This window comes from Typha latifolia, chromosome 1 (genome assembly GCF_019914945.1).
Source record: "Typha latifolia isolate L0001 chromosome 1, TyphaL0001v2, whole genome shotgun sequence".
NCBI lineage: Eukaryota > Viridiplantae > Streptophyta > Magnoliopsida > Poales > Typhaceae > Typha > Typha latifolia.
Window position 1 is genome coordinate 8,703,248 of NC_133086.1, and position 18,224 is coordinate 8,721,471.

At 36.4% G+C, this 18,224-nt stretch overlaps 1 protein-coding gene across 1 annotated transcript; it reads right to left on the bottom strand.

The window, feature by feature from the left end:
• Positions 1-1,695: 1,695 nt before the first annotated feature.
• Positions 1,696-10,916, bottom strand: LOC140787556 (auxin response factor 19-like). Its single transcript, XM_073136541.1, has 14 exons — positions 10,470-10,916; positions 10,267-10,379; positions 8,320-8,418; positions 8,160-8,216; positions 7,883-8,038; positions 7,705-7,789; positions 7,256-7,346; positions 6,793-6,957; positions 6,581-6,703; positions 6,217-6,292; positions 5,995-6,133; positions 3,720-5,713; positions 2,877-3,067; positions 1,696-2,346 (listed from the first exon to the last, which is right to left on the bottom strand). Exons 1-14 carry the CDS (start codon positions 10,522-10,524, stop codon positions 2,148-2,150), a joined length of 3,543 nt encoding a protein of 1,180 aa, XP_072992642.1. The 5' UTR covers positions 10,525-10,916; the 3' UTR covers positions 1,696-2,147.
• Positions 10,917-18,224: the final 7,308 nt, after the last annotated feature.

The following is an 18,224-nucleotide window of genomic DNA, read 5'->3' on the forward strand; positions in this document are numbered from 1 at the left end:
TCAGCTTAAATATATGTAAGAAAATATGGTATTTAAGTTGTAAACTAGTTTAGTTATATTTGATGTGACATAAAAAAAAGTTAAATTTAGAACATATTTTATCAAATGACTAAAATACCTCAGGAGAGCAGAGATGAGAGAGATTGGGAAAAAATACAAATGATAGTTTACTGAAATGTTTTTTAAGAGTAAAATAGTAATTAGGTTTTAATGGTACATATAAAACATATGATGGAAGAGGAGCGGAGAGAAATAATGGTTTTAACTAGGTTGACTTAAAATAATTTTGGAATAAATTATTGTTTGGATACTAAACTAATTTACTGCTCACTAAATTAACTCAAAGTTTATTAAAAAAATATTGGGGGTACATGAAATAGGACAATAGTTAGGGATCGCAAAACTTGACCAGACCCAATAACCTGAGTATTAAAATAGTTTTGGTTTAGTTTAATCAGTTTCATATCATAATTGGGTTAACTTGTCTAACCCAATTATTAGACGGGTCATGATCGTATTTATTATGTCAACCTGTTTAACCCATTTATAACATTTCCTGCCAATCTATTTATAACACAATAATTCATTTATAACTTGACTAACCCGTTTATAACCAAAATAAATTATTTATAACCTATTAAATTAATATAAATTTAAAAAATTGTGCTATCTAATTTATGATCTGTGTAACTCTTTTAATGAACCGATCGTATTTGTGTTTATAATATCATGATCCGACCCAAATCCAACTAACTCATACTGGATTGCCGCCACTAGCAACAGTCACAGGTAGGTCCATATAATTATTCCTTAAATTAATCAATGTTGCGGGTCAAAGATGGAGGAATTAGTGGGCCTTCCACCAACAGGCATTCTGAAGAGAAAGTCAACTGGAGTGAATAAGAAATGAAGGCTATATATCTTACATCATTCTTGTTATTTGATTTAAATATTTTATTTTCTAATTACGTAAGAGCGTCTCTAATCAGACTCCAAACATCAAATTTGAAGTCTATGGAGCTCTAACCAGGCTTCAAATTGGGCTCCAAATTTGAAATCATATACACTGGAGCGCCAAATTTAGAACCCTATCTAAGAATTTGGAGCCCAGCTCAAATTCTATTAACTTTTTAAAATTTTAGTTTTGTCCTACAAAAGCTTAATTCAAAATTTTAAATTTTTTTAATATCTTTTATTAAATAATCTAGTTAGTTAAACTGAATATATAATTTATTTATCTAATCAATTTTTAATAAAAAAATAGTATCGTTAGAAAGTTCTCATATAAACTTTAAAATGAGTCTAATATTAAATTACTTTAAGTTATTTTAAATTTTTTTATTTTTATTTCTTGTATTATAATTTTGATGCATTTAATTAAAAAAATAGTAATTTAAAATTATTTCTAAAATTACTAAATATTAGTCTTATTATAAAGATATAGATGAGAGTTTCTAAGCATATATTTTTTATTAAATTATAATAACATTAAGATAACATATTTAGTGATTTAAAATCAGGTGCATTGGAGTGAAACTTGAAATATAAAACGGTGCATTAGAGTGAGGCTCGAAACAGAGAGCTCTTTGTTGAAAATGCTGTAAGTTCAAGGTGTGTACTTTTTGTGAAGAATTTTGCATTTGTTTAAATTTACGATTAGAGTTGTTGCTCATTACGTAGCTAATGTACAATATATTTCGTAATAGATTAAATCTTCATTCGGGATTCATTTAATCCCTAACCCCAAACTTCATGTGATCTTCAATTGCAATGAGTTTTGGCGAGGAACTACACATATACACATGAGAAATCTATTGAAGCATTGGCTTCAAGGCCAGTCAATCTGCGTACAACTAATTTAAAGATCTACAACATCAGACCGTCGCAAGCCTGCCGCTCATCTCGATTGTAAAGGATATAGCTTGGATTACTCACTGCAGCAGTCCATTCTCGTATATCTGTTGATCACGATTGAAGCATCATTCTTCATCTTCAATCGAACTTAGGCGATTGTTATCTGAAAACCGAAGAGCAACCACCTTCCATCATCTTTGGATTCATAAAGAACAATGGAAGTAGCAGGCAGAAGGTCATGACTCTAGGCAGTAAGAGCTGACGAGGTTCTTTCAAATGATGACTTAGTTTTGTTATTCCAAGTGGTCATAGGATCCAGCAGAAGGGTTAGCAGCGTTCTGTTCGCAGCGACCCCTCCATGCATTCCCACCATCCGAACTGCTACATGCTTGATTTGGGAGAATGTTGTTTCCCAGGTCACCATCTAAGCTCATCTGCTGGACTTCTTGTGGGGACAGTATCCTGATGCACCGTACGCAACTCACAAACTCCCTGCATATGAAGCAAAAAGTTGGTTACGAGAAATGAAATAGGTTTCTGCTGAATTTTTCCCTTTTCTTCAATGAAGTCTACAAGGGGGAAGCTGTAAACTAGTTAATTGAATTCAATAAATTGCACAAGTTCATTTGATATAGATCATTTTCATCATCCTACAAGTTCCTCGTCCTTCATCAGTTAAGGTGTCACTCGAATAATATATTCCTTGCTTGGAATACAGGAATGATCTATAAATGAATCACTAAGCGGTCTCGTGAGTATACATATTTCAGAGAGGGGCATCTTGTAGAAAGATATCTCAATCTTAAAGCACGCACTGCATTTTAATTAACGAGTTGCATATGACACATTAGGTCATCTCTAAGAGCAATTCCTGTAGCAGTTTTGAGTTAGGGGTGGTGATTTTAGCTTCTTACAGAGGAACACAAAAATCTATAGCTTCTTCAGCTTCTCTAAAACCAGTTTCACTATAAGCTTTTATACTGAAAATAAGTGACTCACAAACTAAAGTTGATTTAACTTACTCCCATGGGTCATCTCCGACAAGTAGAACATCATTCTCATGATCTACATATACTAGCTTCCAGCCAATTCTTTGTCGATCTTCAAGTTGCCCTTCTATACTGAACATGCGAGCAAGATCATGCTTCAATTCATCATATCCAGAATAGCGGGTAATATCAATAGATCTGCCTACAGCTCCACGCTTGTACACCTACAACCACATGTCCTTATTAGGCTAGGGAAAAGAACACCAAGATTAAGTGAGGCAAGATGTCTGATACATACAGCACTACAGTAAATTATCTCCTTTTATATGATCAGAAAATCATGTGCTTTAAAGGCAAGAATATTTAAGCCCAACCAATAAAAACATGGAAGTTGAACAATATCATCAAAACCAAGATTGAATATCTAGGCTTTCTAGACAATATTTTTTTCTTCAATTTGTAACTTCAGCCTTTTCTATTAGCATGTTGTGTTTTCAAGCTTGACGGCCTGACGGCCTGACAATATGCATTGCAAATCCAACCTAGATACAATAATGTTTCAAATGCTAATCAATCAAAGCCCTTGATCTAGATAAAAACTCCACCAGTGCTTCAAGGTTACCTACTGGCTGTCTGAAGTGCTAAGAAGATTGTCTATGCATAGAGATATAATCCCACTATTTGTACAAGCTGACAGTCCAATTGATATGAAATTATGAATTATTAGTTTCCACAAACTCACGATCAAGTAAATACAAGAAACTATCTTAATGAGATCCTCTATGGATGAGAATAACACAACTTAAGAGGGTTAACAAAATGTCGCAATGATATAAGATATTACTACGTAATGTCTGTGCAGCTAAAATCACAAACCTTGGTGTAGGTCCGCATTCGTTGAAGTGGAGGTGCTGGTGCCCATGAATTTCTGTTTAAGAAGCTGCTGTCATTGAGTGCCGAATCTATAGAATTGAATGCCATGTCGGGAACCCCAAATGACTGTGAAACCAGAGATGATGACAGCTCTTGTTGAGCATCCTTTGAGGGGCTGTAATTGGCAACCACATTTCCTGATATATGATTCTGATACTTCCCCGAGTCAATGCTATTTGCCAGCAATGCATCTGTAGCAAGAGGAATGCCTAATGGCCCATCAATGTTAACCCCAAATAGAACGTTGTTTCTTGGATCTGTGCCCTGGACCTCACTCTCAGGAGGTGCATCTCTGAACACATGCTGCTGACTGAAAGAAGAAAATGGGAAGCTTTGTTGTAGGGCCCCGTCAGGCTGAGAAAGGCAAGCTGATGTTGCTGATGAGGTTGTGTCCAAATAATCCACTTGCTGAGTGTTGTTCATATATGTTGGTGGACCAACAGCCCCCTGATTATGCATCTTAGAAATTGGTGTGGATTGCTTCACATTATTAAGTGGTTTTGGCAACTCCTTAGCAGTGCCAGGGGTTAACGCTACAGCTTCAAGGGAATTAGGATTCAAAACTGTAGCGACAGACTGAGATGCCTTCTCTGCGGTAATTGTACTGCGCTGGTGGGTCCTATTTAAGATGGATTGTGAAAGAACAGCAACATTATTTGTGGAAGGTGATGTTGAGCAAGAAGGAACATCGTCTGTAAGCACCGATTTTACCCCTGCAGCTGCAAGCAATGAACTGCCGGCTGTCGAGGTAAGATTGGCTGTTGTTGTTCCGGGAAGGACGGTAGCAGGTAAATCAGCCAGCAGAACTTGCTGCTGTTGAAGTTTCTGCTGTGACTGGTGCTGCAAAGGCTGTGGAAACCGTACAGGCTGCGAAGCAGTTTGCATGCACTGAGAGGTCATCTGATGCTGAGGAGTTGATTGAGTGTTAGGTAGTTGCTGTTGCACATTCAAAACCATTTTCTGATCTTCCTGGATCAGGGGCAATTGTGAATGAGGCACTAAATTCTGCGACAACATTGAGTGTTGCTGCTGCTGTAATTTCTGTAAGAGCTGTAATTGAATTTGATGATCTGGTAGCTGCAACTGCTGGTTTGTTTGGTTAGGGAGCTGATTAGGTATCCTGTTCTGCTGCTGCTGCTGCTGTTGTTGTTGAAATTGCTGCTGCTGAATCTGCTGCTGCTGAATCTGCTGCTGCTGCTGCTGCTGAAGCTGCTGCTGCTGCTGCTGCTGAAGCTGCTGCTGTAGCTGCTGCTGCTGTTGCTGCTGCAGTGTCTGTTGCTGCTGCTGAAGCTGTTGTTGTATCTGCTGCTGCTGCAGTGTCTGTTGCTGCTGCTGCAGTGTCTGTTGCTGCTGGAGAAGCAATTGCTGATGCTGTGGCTGGTTTTGTTGGAGGTTGCTTTGCAGTGGCTGGTGACTCTGAATCAGTGGCTGTTGCTGCTGGATTTGAGTTGATGGAAGAACTTGAGGTTGTATGTGATTGGTCTGTATCTGGTTCAACGGTAATGATTGGTTAATTGATTGCTGCCTCTGATGAGTGCTAGCATCTTGCATTTGTTGCTGTGGGCCAGCAACACTGCCCAGTTGGTTCAATGGGACTGAGACCTTGGGCACTTGATCTATTTGTTGGGTTTGCTGAGGTAACCTAGCAGCATTGAATTGTATATTATTCTGCTGCAGGAACTGTGCCTGCAAACCTAACTGCCTAGATAGATCAGTCGCACCAAGATTTTGCATAACAGGTCCTGTTAGGGAGCGCAAGTACTCAGATTGCATGGTTGTGTTAGCAAGTGAGGGATTCTGTTGCATATTCATCCATTGTACTAAACTCAGGCCAGGCATTATAGTATTCTGAGTTTGTGAATCCTTTATGCAGATCTCCTCACCAAGCCATGGCATTGCTCTCTTGAAAAGATTTTCCATTTCTGACGTCTCATCATCTGCAAGAGTTTGATGATTAAGGAATTAAAAACTAGTGTCCACATGATCAATTCTATTAACTGTAGGAGCAGAATTTGGCTCAAGCAAAGGAACCACTGTGTAAACAAATGAACGTGATGTTTACCCTGTTACGTTCCTCTTTTGGCAGATGCGTGCACTTAATTAATGGATATAGATAGAAATATAGCCTCTAAAGGTAGGAGTTGACAACATTTGTGTGTGCCCTAATCTAAAATGTAAAATCACGAAGCATGTGATAATGTAACATCCTAACAAGTACCTGGCATTCCTGGTTGTCTAGGACGCTTTGCTCTGAAAAATGGCGGGGGGCAAATGAAGAATGGAGCAGCAACAGGTTCAATCTCCCAGATGGAAACCCTGTTGCGCCGCTCACCTGCCGCAGACTCATCCCACCCTACCTGTAAAAGAATATGAAGTTTTTAATTTATTTTCAACAAGCGTAAAAAGTAATGAACACTTCATTACATTGCTGAAACTCAACCTGCAAATTACGCCATTGTGAATTCTTCCATCTTACAGGATCCAAATCACTGATACCAGTTATTGTACCCATGTACCTGCAGAACACAAAATTGTTTTGCTTTTCATATTTGCAGAAGATTTGATACCTTTAAAGCAAATGTGTAGGAAAAATAAAAAGGAACTGCTAGCTCAGTCAGCAGGTACTTTTTTATTTGCTAAGCTATTTGGATTAGCAAAGTTGACTGAAACAGAAAATGCATAGCCAATTCAAAGAATTAGTAGTCACTGACTCCTGCGGACTTCAGCTAGATGACAACATGATCTTAGCCATCAGGAGTTACGACAAAGTCAACATTGTGTACTGAAAACCAGAATAGACATACCTTCTTGTTCCTGACTCTTCTGTTTCGAACATCATCCTAAAGCGCATCCCAAGGGATATTTGGTTACCGTACACTGCCTTCTGGTACTTCGCAAAAGGAATTACAAATTCTGAAGGACTAGCCCTGAAGAAGGAAAAAAGGTTGTCAGATTTAATTAATAATTACAATAGGATACTCGACTAGATTTCCTCAAAAGTAAAGGTGACACATACCTTGGGTTATAAAATACTGTAAATGGGCTGTGATTTGCTGCTGCATGGGCTGCTGCAGCAAGAATCCCAATATGCATGCTATCACTTGATAGGACTGATGAAGATATATTAGTAGGTTGCCTATTGGCACGCCTAATTCCCAAGAGAAGCTGCTGTTTCTCATCCCTGCTCATATAGCGAACGAGAGCCTATTATTAGCTTTCTGAAATATGAATAGTTTCTGGTTTGTAGAACATAAACCACCAAAAGTCAGTTACTATGGAGGAGTAGATAAGATTGCATATCAATATATAGATAGGAAAATGAATAAATGATGAATCTCCATTTTGGGTAGAAGAAATGGTTAAGACAAAATCACTGAATCCCTTTGACTTTCTTCTAGCATTAAAGACTACCAACAAACACTTCCTATAGGATAAAACAAAAAAGGAATTATTCCGACTAACCAAACTTAAAGTTTTACCTAATAAATAAAACCGAGTCACCAGCAAAAAGCCTCTTTCCACTCACAAATAGGCTCCAACCAGTGGTAAGTAAGTGTCTTTTAGGCTGACCTGATGCAACAAAGAAAGAACAGATACCTTCTCAGGATGTAGACTAGAATAACCATGCATATGCAAAAAACTTGAGCATGCACAAGCGACCAGTATTTTTGCAAGTCAACCAGCGTAACTAATATCATTGGCAAGTAGTTAAAGAAAACAGATGTGCACATATTCAAATTGGTAAAAATTGTTCTTCACTTCCAATTGAAAGGCTTTAAGTTTAGATGAGAGTAGGAATGACTTTCATTGTCATTCATATGGATCATTATTATTTACGAGTGAATGTTAAGAACATTTCTGAGATAGTTGAAGACAAGTTCATGCTCTCTTTGCAGCTCACACTTGGTAGACATGTAAGGTAGCTTACCTCGATAAATATGGCGGAAGGTCCATATATTATCATGTAAGTCCCTGGCCTGCAGCTCCTGAGCAGGAGGTTGCATTGAAAAATCCTACAGTAGAAAAGAGCACAAAGATAAACACTAGTTAAGGTACAACCAGGGTTTGCCTTGCTTACAAATGGTGCAATATCTCAATATGCTTACAAGGGGCGGAAAGATCTTCTCTGCAGCACGTCGAGGAACAGAGAAACCTCCATGAGTGCTTGTATCACTCGCAGTCAGTGTTTTACAGAAGAATTCTGTTTGCGGCCTAGATTGTTTTAGTGCAAGTTCTGATGCCTGTAATGCCTCCTTGTCGTACTGGCACCCACCAAGTAGACAAATTGAGTAAAATAAAAGACTCTCAGAAACAAGTGAATGAGAAGCTCTAGACCTTAAAGAGCAAGATAAGCAACTAATTCTGAAAAATAAAGATACTAACTGTGTTAACTGGCTGGAGAGTCATCTGAGCATATACTTCATCTGTCTCCGGATCCGCCTAGATAGTTAGAAAAAATAGATAGATCAACTTAAGTACAACTACTACAATAATTCTGCAAGTTCACCTGCCAACTGAAATAAATAGGGGAACCAAAATTTACATGCAAAGTAACATTGTGAAGGAGGCATATCAACTTTGAGGGGAGATTTGGATAGTTTGGAATGTGTGCATCAATATCCTTTTGCATAGAAGCTGCAACCTGAAATAGAGAGCAGCATATGTTAAGCAATACGCGAAAAACAGAAAAAGACAGAATGAACAATTACCAACTATTTTTTATTAGAATAATAGCCAGCAAATCAATCATGAGAATTTTCCACCATACTGCAAAAGCAAGTCCTAAATATTGGTTCTTTAACCACATGCTAACTTAATGGGCATTTTTACCTTCTTGATTCTTATAGATATGGAATTCAGAACATGGGCATAATATTTTCACTTTGAAACTATTTTAAATAACTCACTCATAAGACTAACTTTTACGAAGTTCAAGCAGAAGTGAACTCAAAAGTTCTGTACAATGGTGATGACAGAGATCTTAACTTTATTCCCCTTTGCAGCTTCTATTTAAAAATCTTTAAATAGATATACTTCACATTTTCTCTTTAAAATTTATTTAAGAAGTTGTGTTAATCAACAAATATGGAATAAATCACCTTATTTTCTATAAATCAGAATTATATGCTCCAAAGGAGGCAGACTGATGCAAATTGTATTTTTGTAATAATTAATTATTGTCCTTTTAACTATAATACGTCAGAAAAGTACTTCAGTTGAGAATTTGAGATATGAGATGCAAGTTAAATTCAAAATTAAGTTTGGTAGAATATAGGTAAATTTTCATCTTTACATTTGCTACTCCATATTTACATGGATTTATAATCATTGAGTTGTTTTGGATTAGTACAGAATTTTATCTGAAATAGAAGTGAGGTTTGATACCAATACGTAATAAGGAAGAAGTTAGATAGCAATTCAAATCATTTTCACAAAAATGTTAAATGGCTGTCCTGTAAAGCCTTTCCAGACATTAACATAGAAGTTGGCAACTGTAAGCGCCACAACATTTCCATGGTTGATAAAATTGATGACAAAAATCCAAGTTGGAGAACAATTTTATGGAACTGGAAATGTCCAAGCACCAACAGCTAGCAAGACATTAAAAGATCTTCACTGTTATTATGAACAATTCACACTCATATAAAACTATCAAAACCTCAACTGGGGAACTGATTTCCACAGGACCGATGCTAAAGCCCAAACAATAGTTTGAGTTAAAATCCAGGGCCCCGTTTGAGCTATCAATTAGAGAAGCACAGTAAGCTTTTAAACGATAGTGGAGATGATCAAGTAAAATTTGAAGCATACAGCAGTCCACGTTGCTCCATTGTAACTCATCAATCCTTCATAAAGAAGCATATAGGAGCTTGCTTCTTTCTAATTCATAAGCCCCTTCACAAAGCGCATGAACAATACAAAATAGAAGGACAAGAAAAAACTAGTCTTTCAGAAAGGTTGAGCATGACAGATCTGTCAGGAGTGTGAAAAATATAAGCTTGTCATGCACATCAAAAAATGAGTTCAATTTAATTTAATTGGAAAATTCAATAGCTTCAAAGCAAGACCAACTTTTTTTCAAACTAAGCTGCCGTCTGAAACACAGTCCCATACCCCCAACAGCATTTCAACATTAAATGCTCTCAATTAAATCATAGATCCTCCAAATCCATGACTACCCCAGAACAGAAAGAAAAAAATTGATCCACTTTGCTTCACTAAAGACTATACTACCAGAACCCATTAAATATGGCTTTCCAAGCTAAAAAGCTCTCCCCTTTCTTCCGAAAGGATTAACGATAAAGAAGAACCCCAACAGAACTCAAGAAAAAGTATAAGTTCCGAAGCAGAAAAAGGAAGAATAACCGACAAAAAATGAAAACTTTCCGCTATTAAAGCTCAGAACACCCCCTAAAATTTCCCCTTAATTAAGCCACCACGAATTAATAAAAATCTATCACTAATCTCAGTTGTCGTTGGCTAACAATACCTGCTCACTGTGCCCCTGGGGGAAGTAGACGACGAGGCTCCCTACCGGCGGCAAAGTCACCAGCGGCCCCGCGCACGCGTGCCATAGCTCCGAGTTTATCGTCTTTCTCTCCGCTTCATAACCAAGGAAAGAATTACACGTATCAGAACCCTATTCGCCCTATTCACCCCCACAGACCCTCGAAATCCAGTAGCATCCATTACCTTCGCAGCCATTCGCTGCCGCCGCAGCCGTCGCGGCGCTCGAGGGCCCCTTCATCGCTTCTTAACAGAACGCAAGAACACCCGCCGTCGCCGCCTCAGCTTCTATCTGCGGCGCCGCGCCGCCGCATGGCCGGATCCGGTGAAATCTGCGTGGGTAGAAACTGCGGGGAGAGAGAAAGGCGAGAGCTTCGGAGCTCCCGCTGGCGTGTCCGGCGATCCGGGGACCGGAGAGCGGAGATCGAGGAGGAGGGAACCCTAAGGAAGGAGACGAGAGCCGAAGGTTTTGGGGCTGTGAGGGGTGCTATTCCCGACAAGGGAGAGACCAAGAAGCGAGCGAGAGAAGAAGGCGAGGAAGAGAAAGAGAGAGAGAGAGAAATATAATAAACTAATGGATAGTTGAGAGAGAGGACGGAGAAGAAGGCAAGGCAAGCGTGTGCGCCTCGGAGTAAAGGGAGTGCTCTCTCTTTCTAACATTTCTTTAATGGCTTTCTTTTCTGGGACATTTTTGCGTACAGGACCTCGAAAAAACTAATATTCCAAATCAACATTCTTTTCTAGTTGTACATGATTTGGCAAAAAGCAACGGGTAAATAGTAAGAGTGTTTTACATAATTGCTATTGAAACTTTTAAAATATCATTTTTCTCTTCTAAAATTGCTATTATAGTTTTCTTTCAATAAATTATTTTTTAACAAATTATATAACTAAAATATCATTCTTTCTTCAAATTTAGAGTGTAAAATATTTATTAGAAATTATGTAAAAATTTATAATAATTAGTTCAGAATGTACAATATTTTTTATAAATTTTTTCTTGAAAGATAAAAAAAAAAGGTCTGGGAAGTCCATTTTGCTTTACGAAGGGGTTGTAATCGCAAAAAGTACTCCATGGTCCGAGGTTAACCACGGTTGTTGGCGGTCCCATCAACGGTAAAAAGGAAACGGAATTAAGAGGGACAAAAACGGTAATTTCCTCTCCCACTAGACACTACTACGACGAGCCTACAAGGCTAACGAGTACCGGTGGGTAAAAAACTACCAACTACTCCCCAACAACAGCGTTCTGACCGAAATGCCCCCCGCGAGCTCATCCACGAATCTGAACGTGTCGACGTGGCAGGTGGCTATTGGAAGAATCGTTTGCCACGTGTGGGGCTGTGGCTTTAATTTTGTTTCCATATTGTCGCTGAAAGACTGTAAAATTGTGGTACTGTACTGGATTTTGGCGGATTGCTATCACTGTCAATTTTTGTCCAAAGCTTTTCTATACGAGGATTTGGTCTAATAATAGTAAATCGATTAGCTTAATGACTTTTTAGTTAACAAGAAATTTTATTTTCTTTCAGGCGTTCCAATTAAACCTGTACAGTTGTAATTTAAACCTAAAAGCACTTATATAATAAGAATCCTTTAAACCATTGATCATTATCTCATTAGCAATTTGTTTTGAAAGGGAAAAGTATGAAAGGAACGTTAATGCTAGCCTTCTCCTCTTGGCTTTTTCCCTTAAAGGAATATTTTGTCTTCGAAACGATTCGAGATAGTGGCTCTCATTCGAACGCACCGCTAATACTCCATTTGACTGTATTAATATCAAGTATTTATTATCGTATGGATTCGTGGTTGGTCGTAAATATCATCTTAAGAGCAGGATGGTAGTTATATTTTATTTCACATTCCGCAAACTAAATACCCGTTTGGTATATACTTTGCTATGCCACGTGGCATAGGTACGGACGGTAATCCCGTACTTAACTAATCCACGTATTAGCCACCTTTAATCCCGTTGTTTATTGTACCACGTTGGGCGTAATCAATGGTATCGTGCCCCACCTCCCCCCCCCCCCCCCTGCGATGAGGTGGCAGCACTTGTCGGCGCGTGCGGGGCCCACGCATCCCCATGTGATAACGACTGGACTCCGTTTCTTTTCTTCTTTTTTTTCTTTTTTCCTTTTCCTTAATTCTCCAACTTTTTTTATTTATATTTTTCTTATCCGCCGATTCATTAAAATAGTGGGTGCACGAGGGTGGGCCCGGAGGAGTCGGGTTTCCAGGAATGGTATGAGTGGGACCCGTCCCGTTTGACCGAGTTGGCTTCGTGGCGTGGTCCCCAGCGCGGTCTCGGACCGCGACGATTGACGTGGACGGCTTGGATTTCTCGGTACGGTAGGCCCCAGCTCTCGCTTCCTCCCATTGGCCGTCAAAAAGCAGCTCAGCTCGGCGGTGAGCCGGCTCGAAGACTCCCAAGTCCCAAGTCCCAAGTCCCAACTAAAATTAAGTTATTAGTTGAGGTGTTAGAGTTAATTTTTTTCTAGTTTATTTATGGGACTATAATCACAGCGCGGCAAACATATTACTATCACTAGATTCTCTTTCATTGGTGTAATAAATTAGAAGGCTCCATAAGAATGTTTGTAAAATGAGAGGCATCGATTTCTTCCTCCTAAACTATTGTCTATATTTTTTATAAATATATAATAACTTCTTCTTTTTTCCTCTAAAATAAGAGTAATGTGATTCTCAGAGTAGTTACAGTTAATGACGTGATAATCACCTTTAGTCTTTTCTTAATGGAAAATTAAGTTTCATTTTTGCATACATGTCTTTTAAACAAAAAAATATTTGTGTGCCTTCTCTTAAGTCGATATTTACACATATAGATCATGGAGTCCATACCTAATTATCCCAATTACTAACAAGTCACTCAACTAAACTCCATTCTTTTAGTGTATATTAACACATTAACATCACAAGAAACCTACTATATACTTCAACAGTGAGTTAGTTACATGGCTAACCATCAATTACAAGCAAACTATCCAGTGCTCAATTGAAGGACAAGATTCTTTACCAAGGGATAGAAGAATAATCTATGGAAGCAGGGTTGACTAGTTCTGCAACTCATGAGGCTCTGTGGCAAGAACCAAACATACCATGTGAGTTTGTCAGGTGAAGATAGCTACATGCTGACATTTTATCTTACTCATGCGTATTGATACCGTCTATATTGCGTGATTAAGAGGAGTTTTCTTATATTTTATTTTATTTTTTATGGCAAGATTAGGATGAGTTCTTAGATCTACGTATATAAACTTTCTAACAATAAATTAAATTGAGTGCTGGTTTTTTGATAGAATATTTTATTAAAATTATTTTTTTGTTGTTGGAATTAAAATATAAAAATTATTTTTGGGTGGATGATAATTCTTCGAGGACTTTAAAAACTTTAATTAGTAGAGAATATTTTTTTATTTATCCATCATCTTATTCGATAAATTAGGGGTTATTTGTTGCTAATAATAGCAAGATTAAAATCTTGAAACTGAATATATGTATTTTATAAATATACACAATTTATATAAAAATAGACATAATAATCTATTTTTATTATTTTAAAAATTTGAAAATGCCCTGCAAATTAGTAAACAAATTCCAATGGTATGTGAGAGAGCTGCAGCCAAAGCTTAGCTGAGCTGAGAGCTGCACTTTGAATGAATTTTTTTTTCTATCAAGATACTCCGAATGATTCCGAGTCGCTTTCGAGTCAAACTCAACAGTACCATTATACGTAATCCCAACAACACGGAGATCCACGCAACGTAACTGATTGGACAGCACAGCGGGACCCATCGGTGGCGACTGGGTGCACTTCTGGGTCTTATTATTCCCGGTGCGCGAGTGTTTGCCGCGGAAAAGAACGTCGTCGGCCAAAAAATCCGCCGCTTTTGACGCGGAACGACTCTCAAAGCACGTCATGCGGCGAACGACCCGTTTACCGACACGTGTCAATTTGGCTACTCACCATAAGGCGAGGGTAGCTAGGTAAAATGTTCTCTCTATATATATATTATATATATATATATATATATATATATATATATATATATTTTTTTTTTTTCACAAACCCTCCCAATCTTTCCACATATTGCAACCAAAGAAACTAAGTCCTTTTTTTTTTTGAATCATTCATAAGTCCGAATGCTAGATATGGGCTGGACAAAGGGCCAACCCTCCCTAGATACAGAGGCATTTTAGGCCCCATCGAGCTTTTAGCTGTCTAGTCTAAGCTTCAAGCCATATGCGTCGCCGAACAATTGCTTCGAATCAAACGTCGCCGAGATCTACTCCAAGCCGTTGCGTTGCGAAGCTGTTCTTCCAAGCTAACCATACTGCTGAGCCATCAACCGAATCGAGTCAAGCCACCAAACCACCAACCACAATATTGTTTGGGGTTGGAGTTGATCTCATGACCTACTTAGTCATAAGCAAAATCCCTATCCAACTACCAAATAATTTTTCCACAATATTATTTGGGATTGGAGTTGAACTCATGACCTCGTTGGTCATGACAACCAAAGAAACTAAGTCACGAAGACCTTTTTATATCGTATTAAATAAATTAGGGGTAAAAAAAGATCGATGAAACAATATCTTTACCCATATCTTTTTGGAATCTGGACCCTAAAAAATAATAAAATTTAATTTAGAGATACAGATACGATTTATAATGCTACTGCAATATATAGTACAATTAGTAATTATAAATAAAAATAGAGTAGGGACTCATATAAAAAATATACACACAATGTTTTATAATATTTTAAATATATTAATTTTTTAACCCCATATGTATAGACTGATATAAATTCATACATCAAGACATATAGAAAACATTTTCACAGCTATATTACATCTTCATAGATATCTAAATAATAAGAATCTAATATATAAAATTATAAACCATTAAAATCTTTTATATATATTTTAGATCATCAGAATAATTCTATAAATTCAAAAAAAAAAAGAAGAATAATTTACATCCTAATTTGATAAATTAAGTCAGTTCTCAGTGCAATATATCTAAGATGGTCGATCTTATTATCATAATAAGCTTCAATTATTATCCACTAATTGATTGATAATTTTTTCTTATAATAATATTTCACCTAATTATAATATCCATCTTAGAATACAATATAGCAAGGAATCTTAATAACAGAGGGCATGTACAGCTAGTTTGATGCTTCAATAACAGCTTGTAACATACTTCCATCCTAATTCAATTGTAACAATGCACTTCTTTCTTTTTTAGATTAAAATAAAATATATATATATATAAACTGCAGCAATGCAGTTCCACATGCTATGAAATCTTATTAGTACACTAAGATCCACTTGTAATTCTTGTCTTTGTTTATCCCAACATAAACAAGAAGCTAATTTTTAATTAATTAACTTGTGTTCTTGCTTCGATTACTCGGACATAGTTTTTTTTTATTTTAAAGAAAGTTTTAGGAAAACTATGTTTTTCCCACTGCTGTTATACCTAAATTTACTTTACTCCCTCGTGGTTATATTTAAATTGAAATTATTACTTTTTCTTCATTATATTTTGACTAATATTGAATTTAAAGATATTTAAAGTGGTACAGGATTACATACAAATAACATGTATATTAAGTATATGTATGCTTTTGTCTTAGGTTTGCTATTCAAAATCCGGTCGACAATATTTTAGATACATTAGTAGTCTTGTCTAATTATCTGCAATTTTGTCTATTATCTTTACGTTCGACATGTAGAGTGACAAAATATGATGAAAAAGAGGTAAAATGACAAATGATACTCTTAATCACTTGGCAGCAAAATATAATTTCCCAAAAATTTCAACAATTATGAGATATTCCCCTTCAATTTTGCCACCAAATAATATGTCTATTTCCTTTACTCTTTTTTTTTTCCTTCTTAATTCTTTTTATTTTTCTTTTCAAAGTAGTGTAATGAACAAAACACATCACATGAAGTTCATTAATTAAGTGACAGTAGATAAGGGAGATAGATACTTGCGTCAATTGGACAAGAATATATGTTTCAATCTCAATGAGTGCAATATTAGATTTATTCAACAAGTTGCCCACTATCCTTCATCACCATTAATTAAGCATCAAACATTATAATATACATATATATTGTTTAATATGAATACCTTTTGGCGACGGCGTTTATAAATTTTTTAATTAGATTAGTAAAAACAGATTAATAAGTTAATTAACAATTTCTATGGAATTGAATAGAATTAATGCAAAAGGATTGGAAGACCCACCAAATGCTGAATGCTTTGGCTGCATTTACCACTCCACAATCCTACTACCCCACCTGCACATAATAGTTTAAATTAAAAATATCTCTCCTATCTACCACCAATTATTCATTTTTGAGTAGGCAATTATGATCCCCTCTGCCAAAGAACATGGATTAGGTGCAACAAATTGTAATTAAAAATATATACAACTCCTCCCCAAATCCAAAAAATTTAAATATAGTCTAAGCCATGACAGCTAAAACACTATTGGCACAAATCTCTGTAGATCTGTACACTAAATATTGTACCTAAATAAATGATGTTTATTCTACCTGGAAGATATGTTCAATAAAAATTGCTATCTGGATGAATGAGTTTTGATACCTTTAGTAAATTAAAAGATTAATATACACTCTATGAAATTATAATTTTTAACTCAGTTATCCTATGATGATATTACCTGATTAAATTTAGATATTCCAGAGATTATTTCACCTTTTATTTCAGAAGAAAGAAAAAGAGTTTTCTATTGACACTAGAAGGGTGGTGAGAAATTTTGCATAGTTTTGAGAGACCAATATCTATAAAAAAAAAATACAAAATACAAGAGGGAATATATATATATATATATATATATATATATATATATAAAAGAGGCAATACTTCAAACAGTATTAGTGTAATTATTCCTTAAAAATTCAATGTTATATTTTTCTCTAGGGAGAGAAAGAGAGAGAGAGAGAGAGAGAGATGATTGATTGGGATGTGATATTGTGTAGAACCAAACCAGCAAGGAGGGCAGACAGCATTTTACCAGATGGTTGTGCTTTTGGGAGACACTTACCTCACCCTTGGCATCTATTAGGCAGCATGCCACAAGATTGTGTCTTGGATTCTCCACCCCCCCTCTCTCTCTCTCTCTCTCTCTATATATATATATATATACCCATTAATATAGGAATCCACTTACAGACTTCAATCACCCAAAAAAAAAAAAATTTGATGGTGTGCATGAGACTATGAGAGTTTGATACAAAATAAAGACTAGAAGTTAAATTTTTTTTAAAACTACTATTCTGATCAGCAATTTTATTGAGCACGCAAAATATATTTAATTATTATCTCAATCCGCGATTTTATTAAGCCTATAAAATTTACTTAACTTTATATTTAGTGATAGATTTAAAATAGTTATAAAAAAAAAACTCTAGAATGTATATGCCTTGTTATAAAGAGTGTTAGTCATATTAGCATTGCAATATCTGATAAACACATATTAGTTTACATGATGAAAAATTATCATAGAAGAAAATAGTTGATCAAAATATCTAGTTTGAGCCTATTCTTCTTCTTCTTAATTTGCATGCATATATTTGGAGGTCCAAAAGTGTTCCTGTTGACATTTGTTCTTTTTGTTTGAAACTCCAATGAAGAATAAGAGACAACACTGCATAAAAGAACAAAAACTAGTGTTGGGTTCATTGCTTCGTTCTGCAAATCTACTGAAGAGAGAGAGAGAGAGAGAGAGAGAGCACTGGCAAATAAGAAGTGGTCTATTTACTGCAAATCTATGCATGAGATCGAAGAAGTTAATTTACTATTGGTGCACCTTGTAAGCTCTATCTGCATACTGCAGGCAACTTATTAGTAAAGCTCGTGGCTTTGTTCAGATT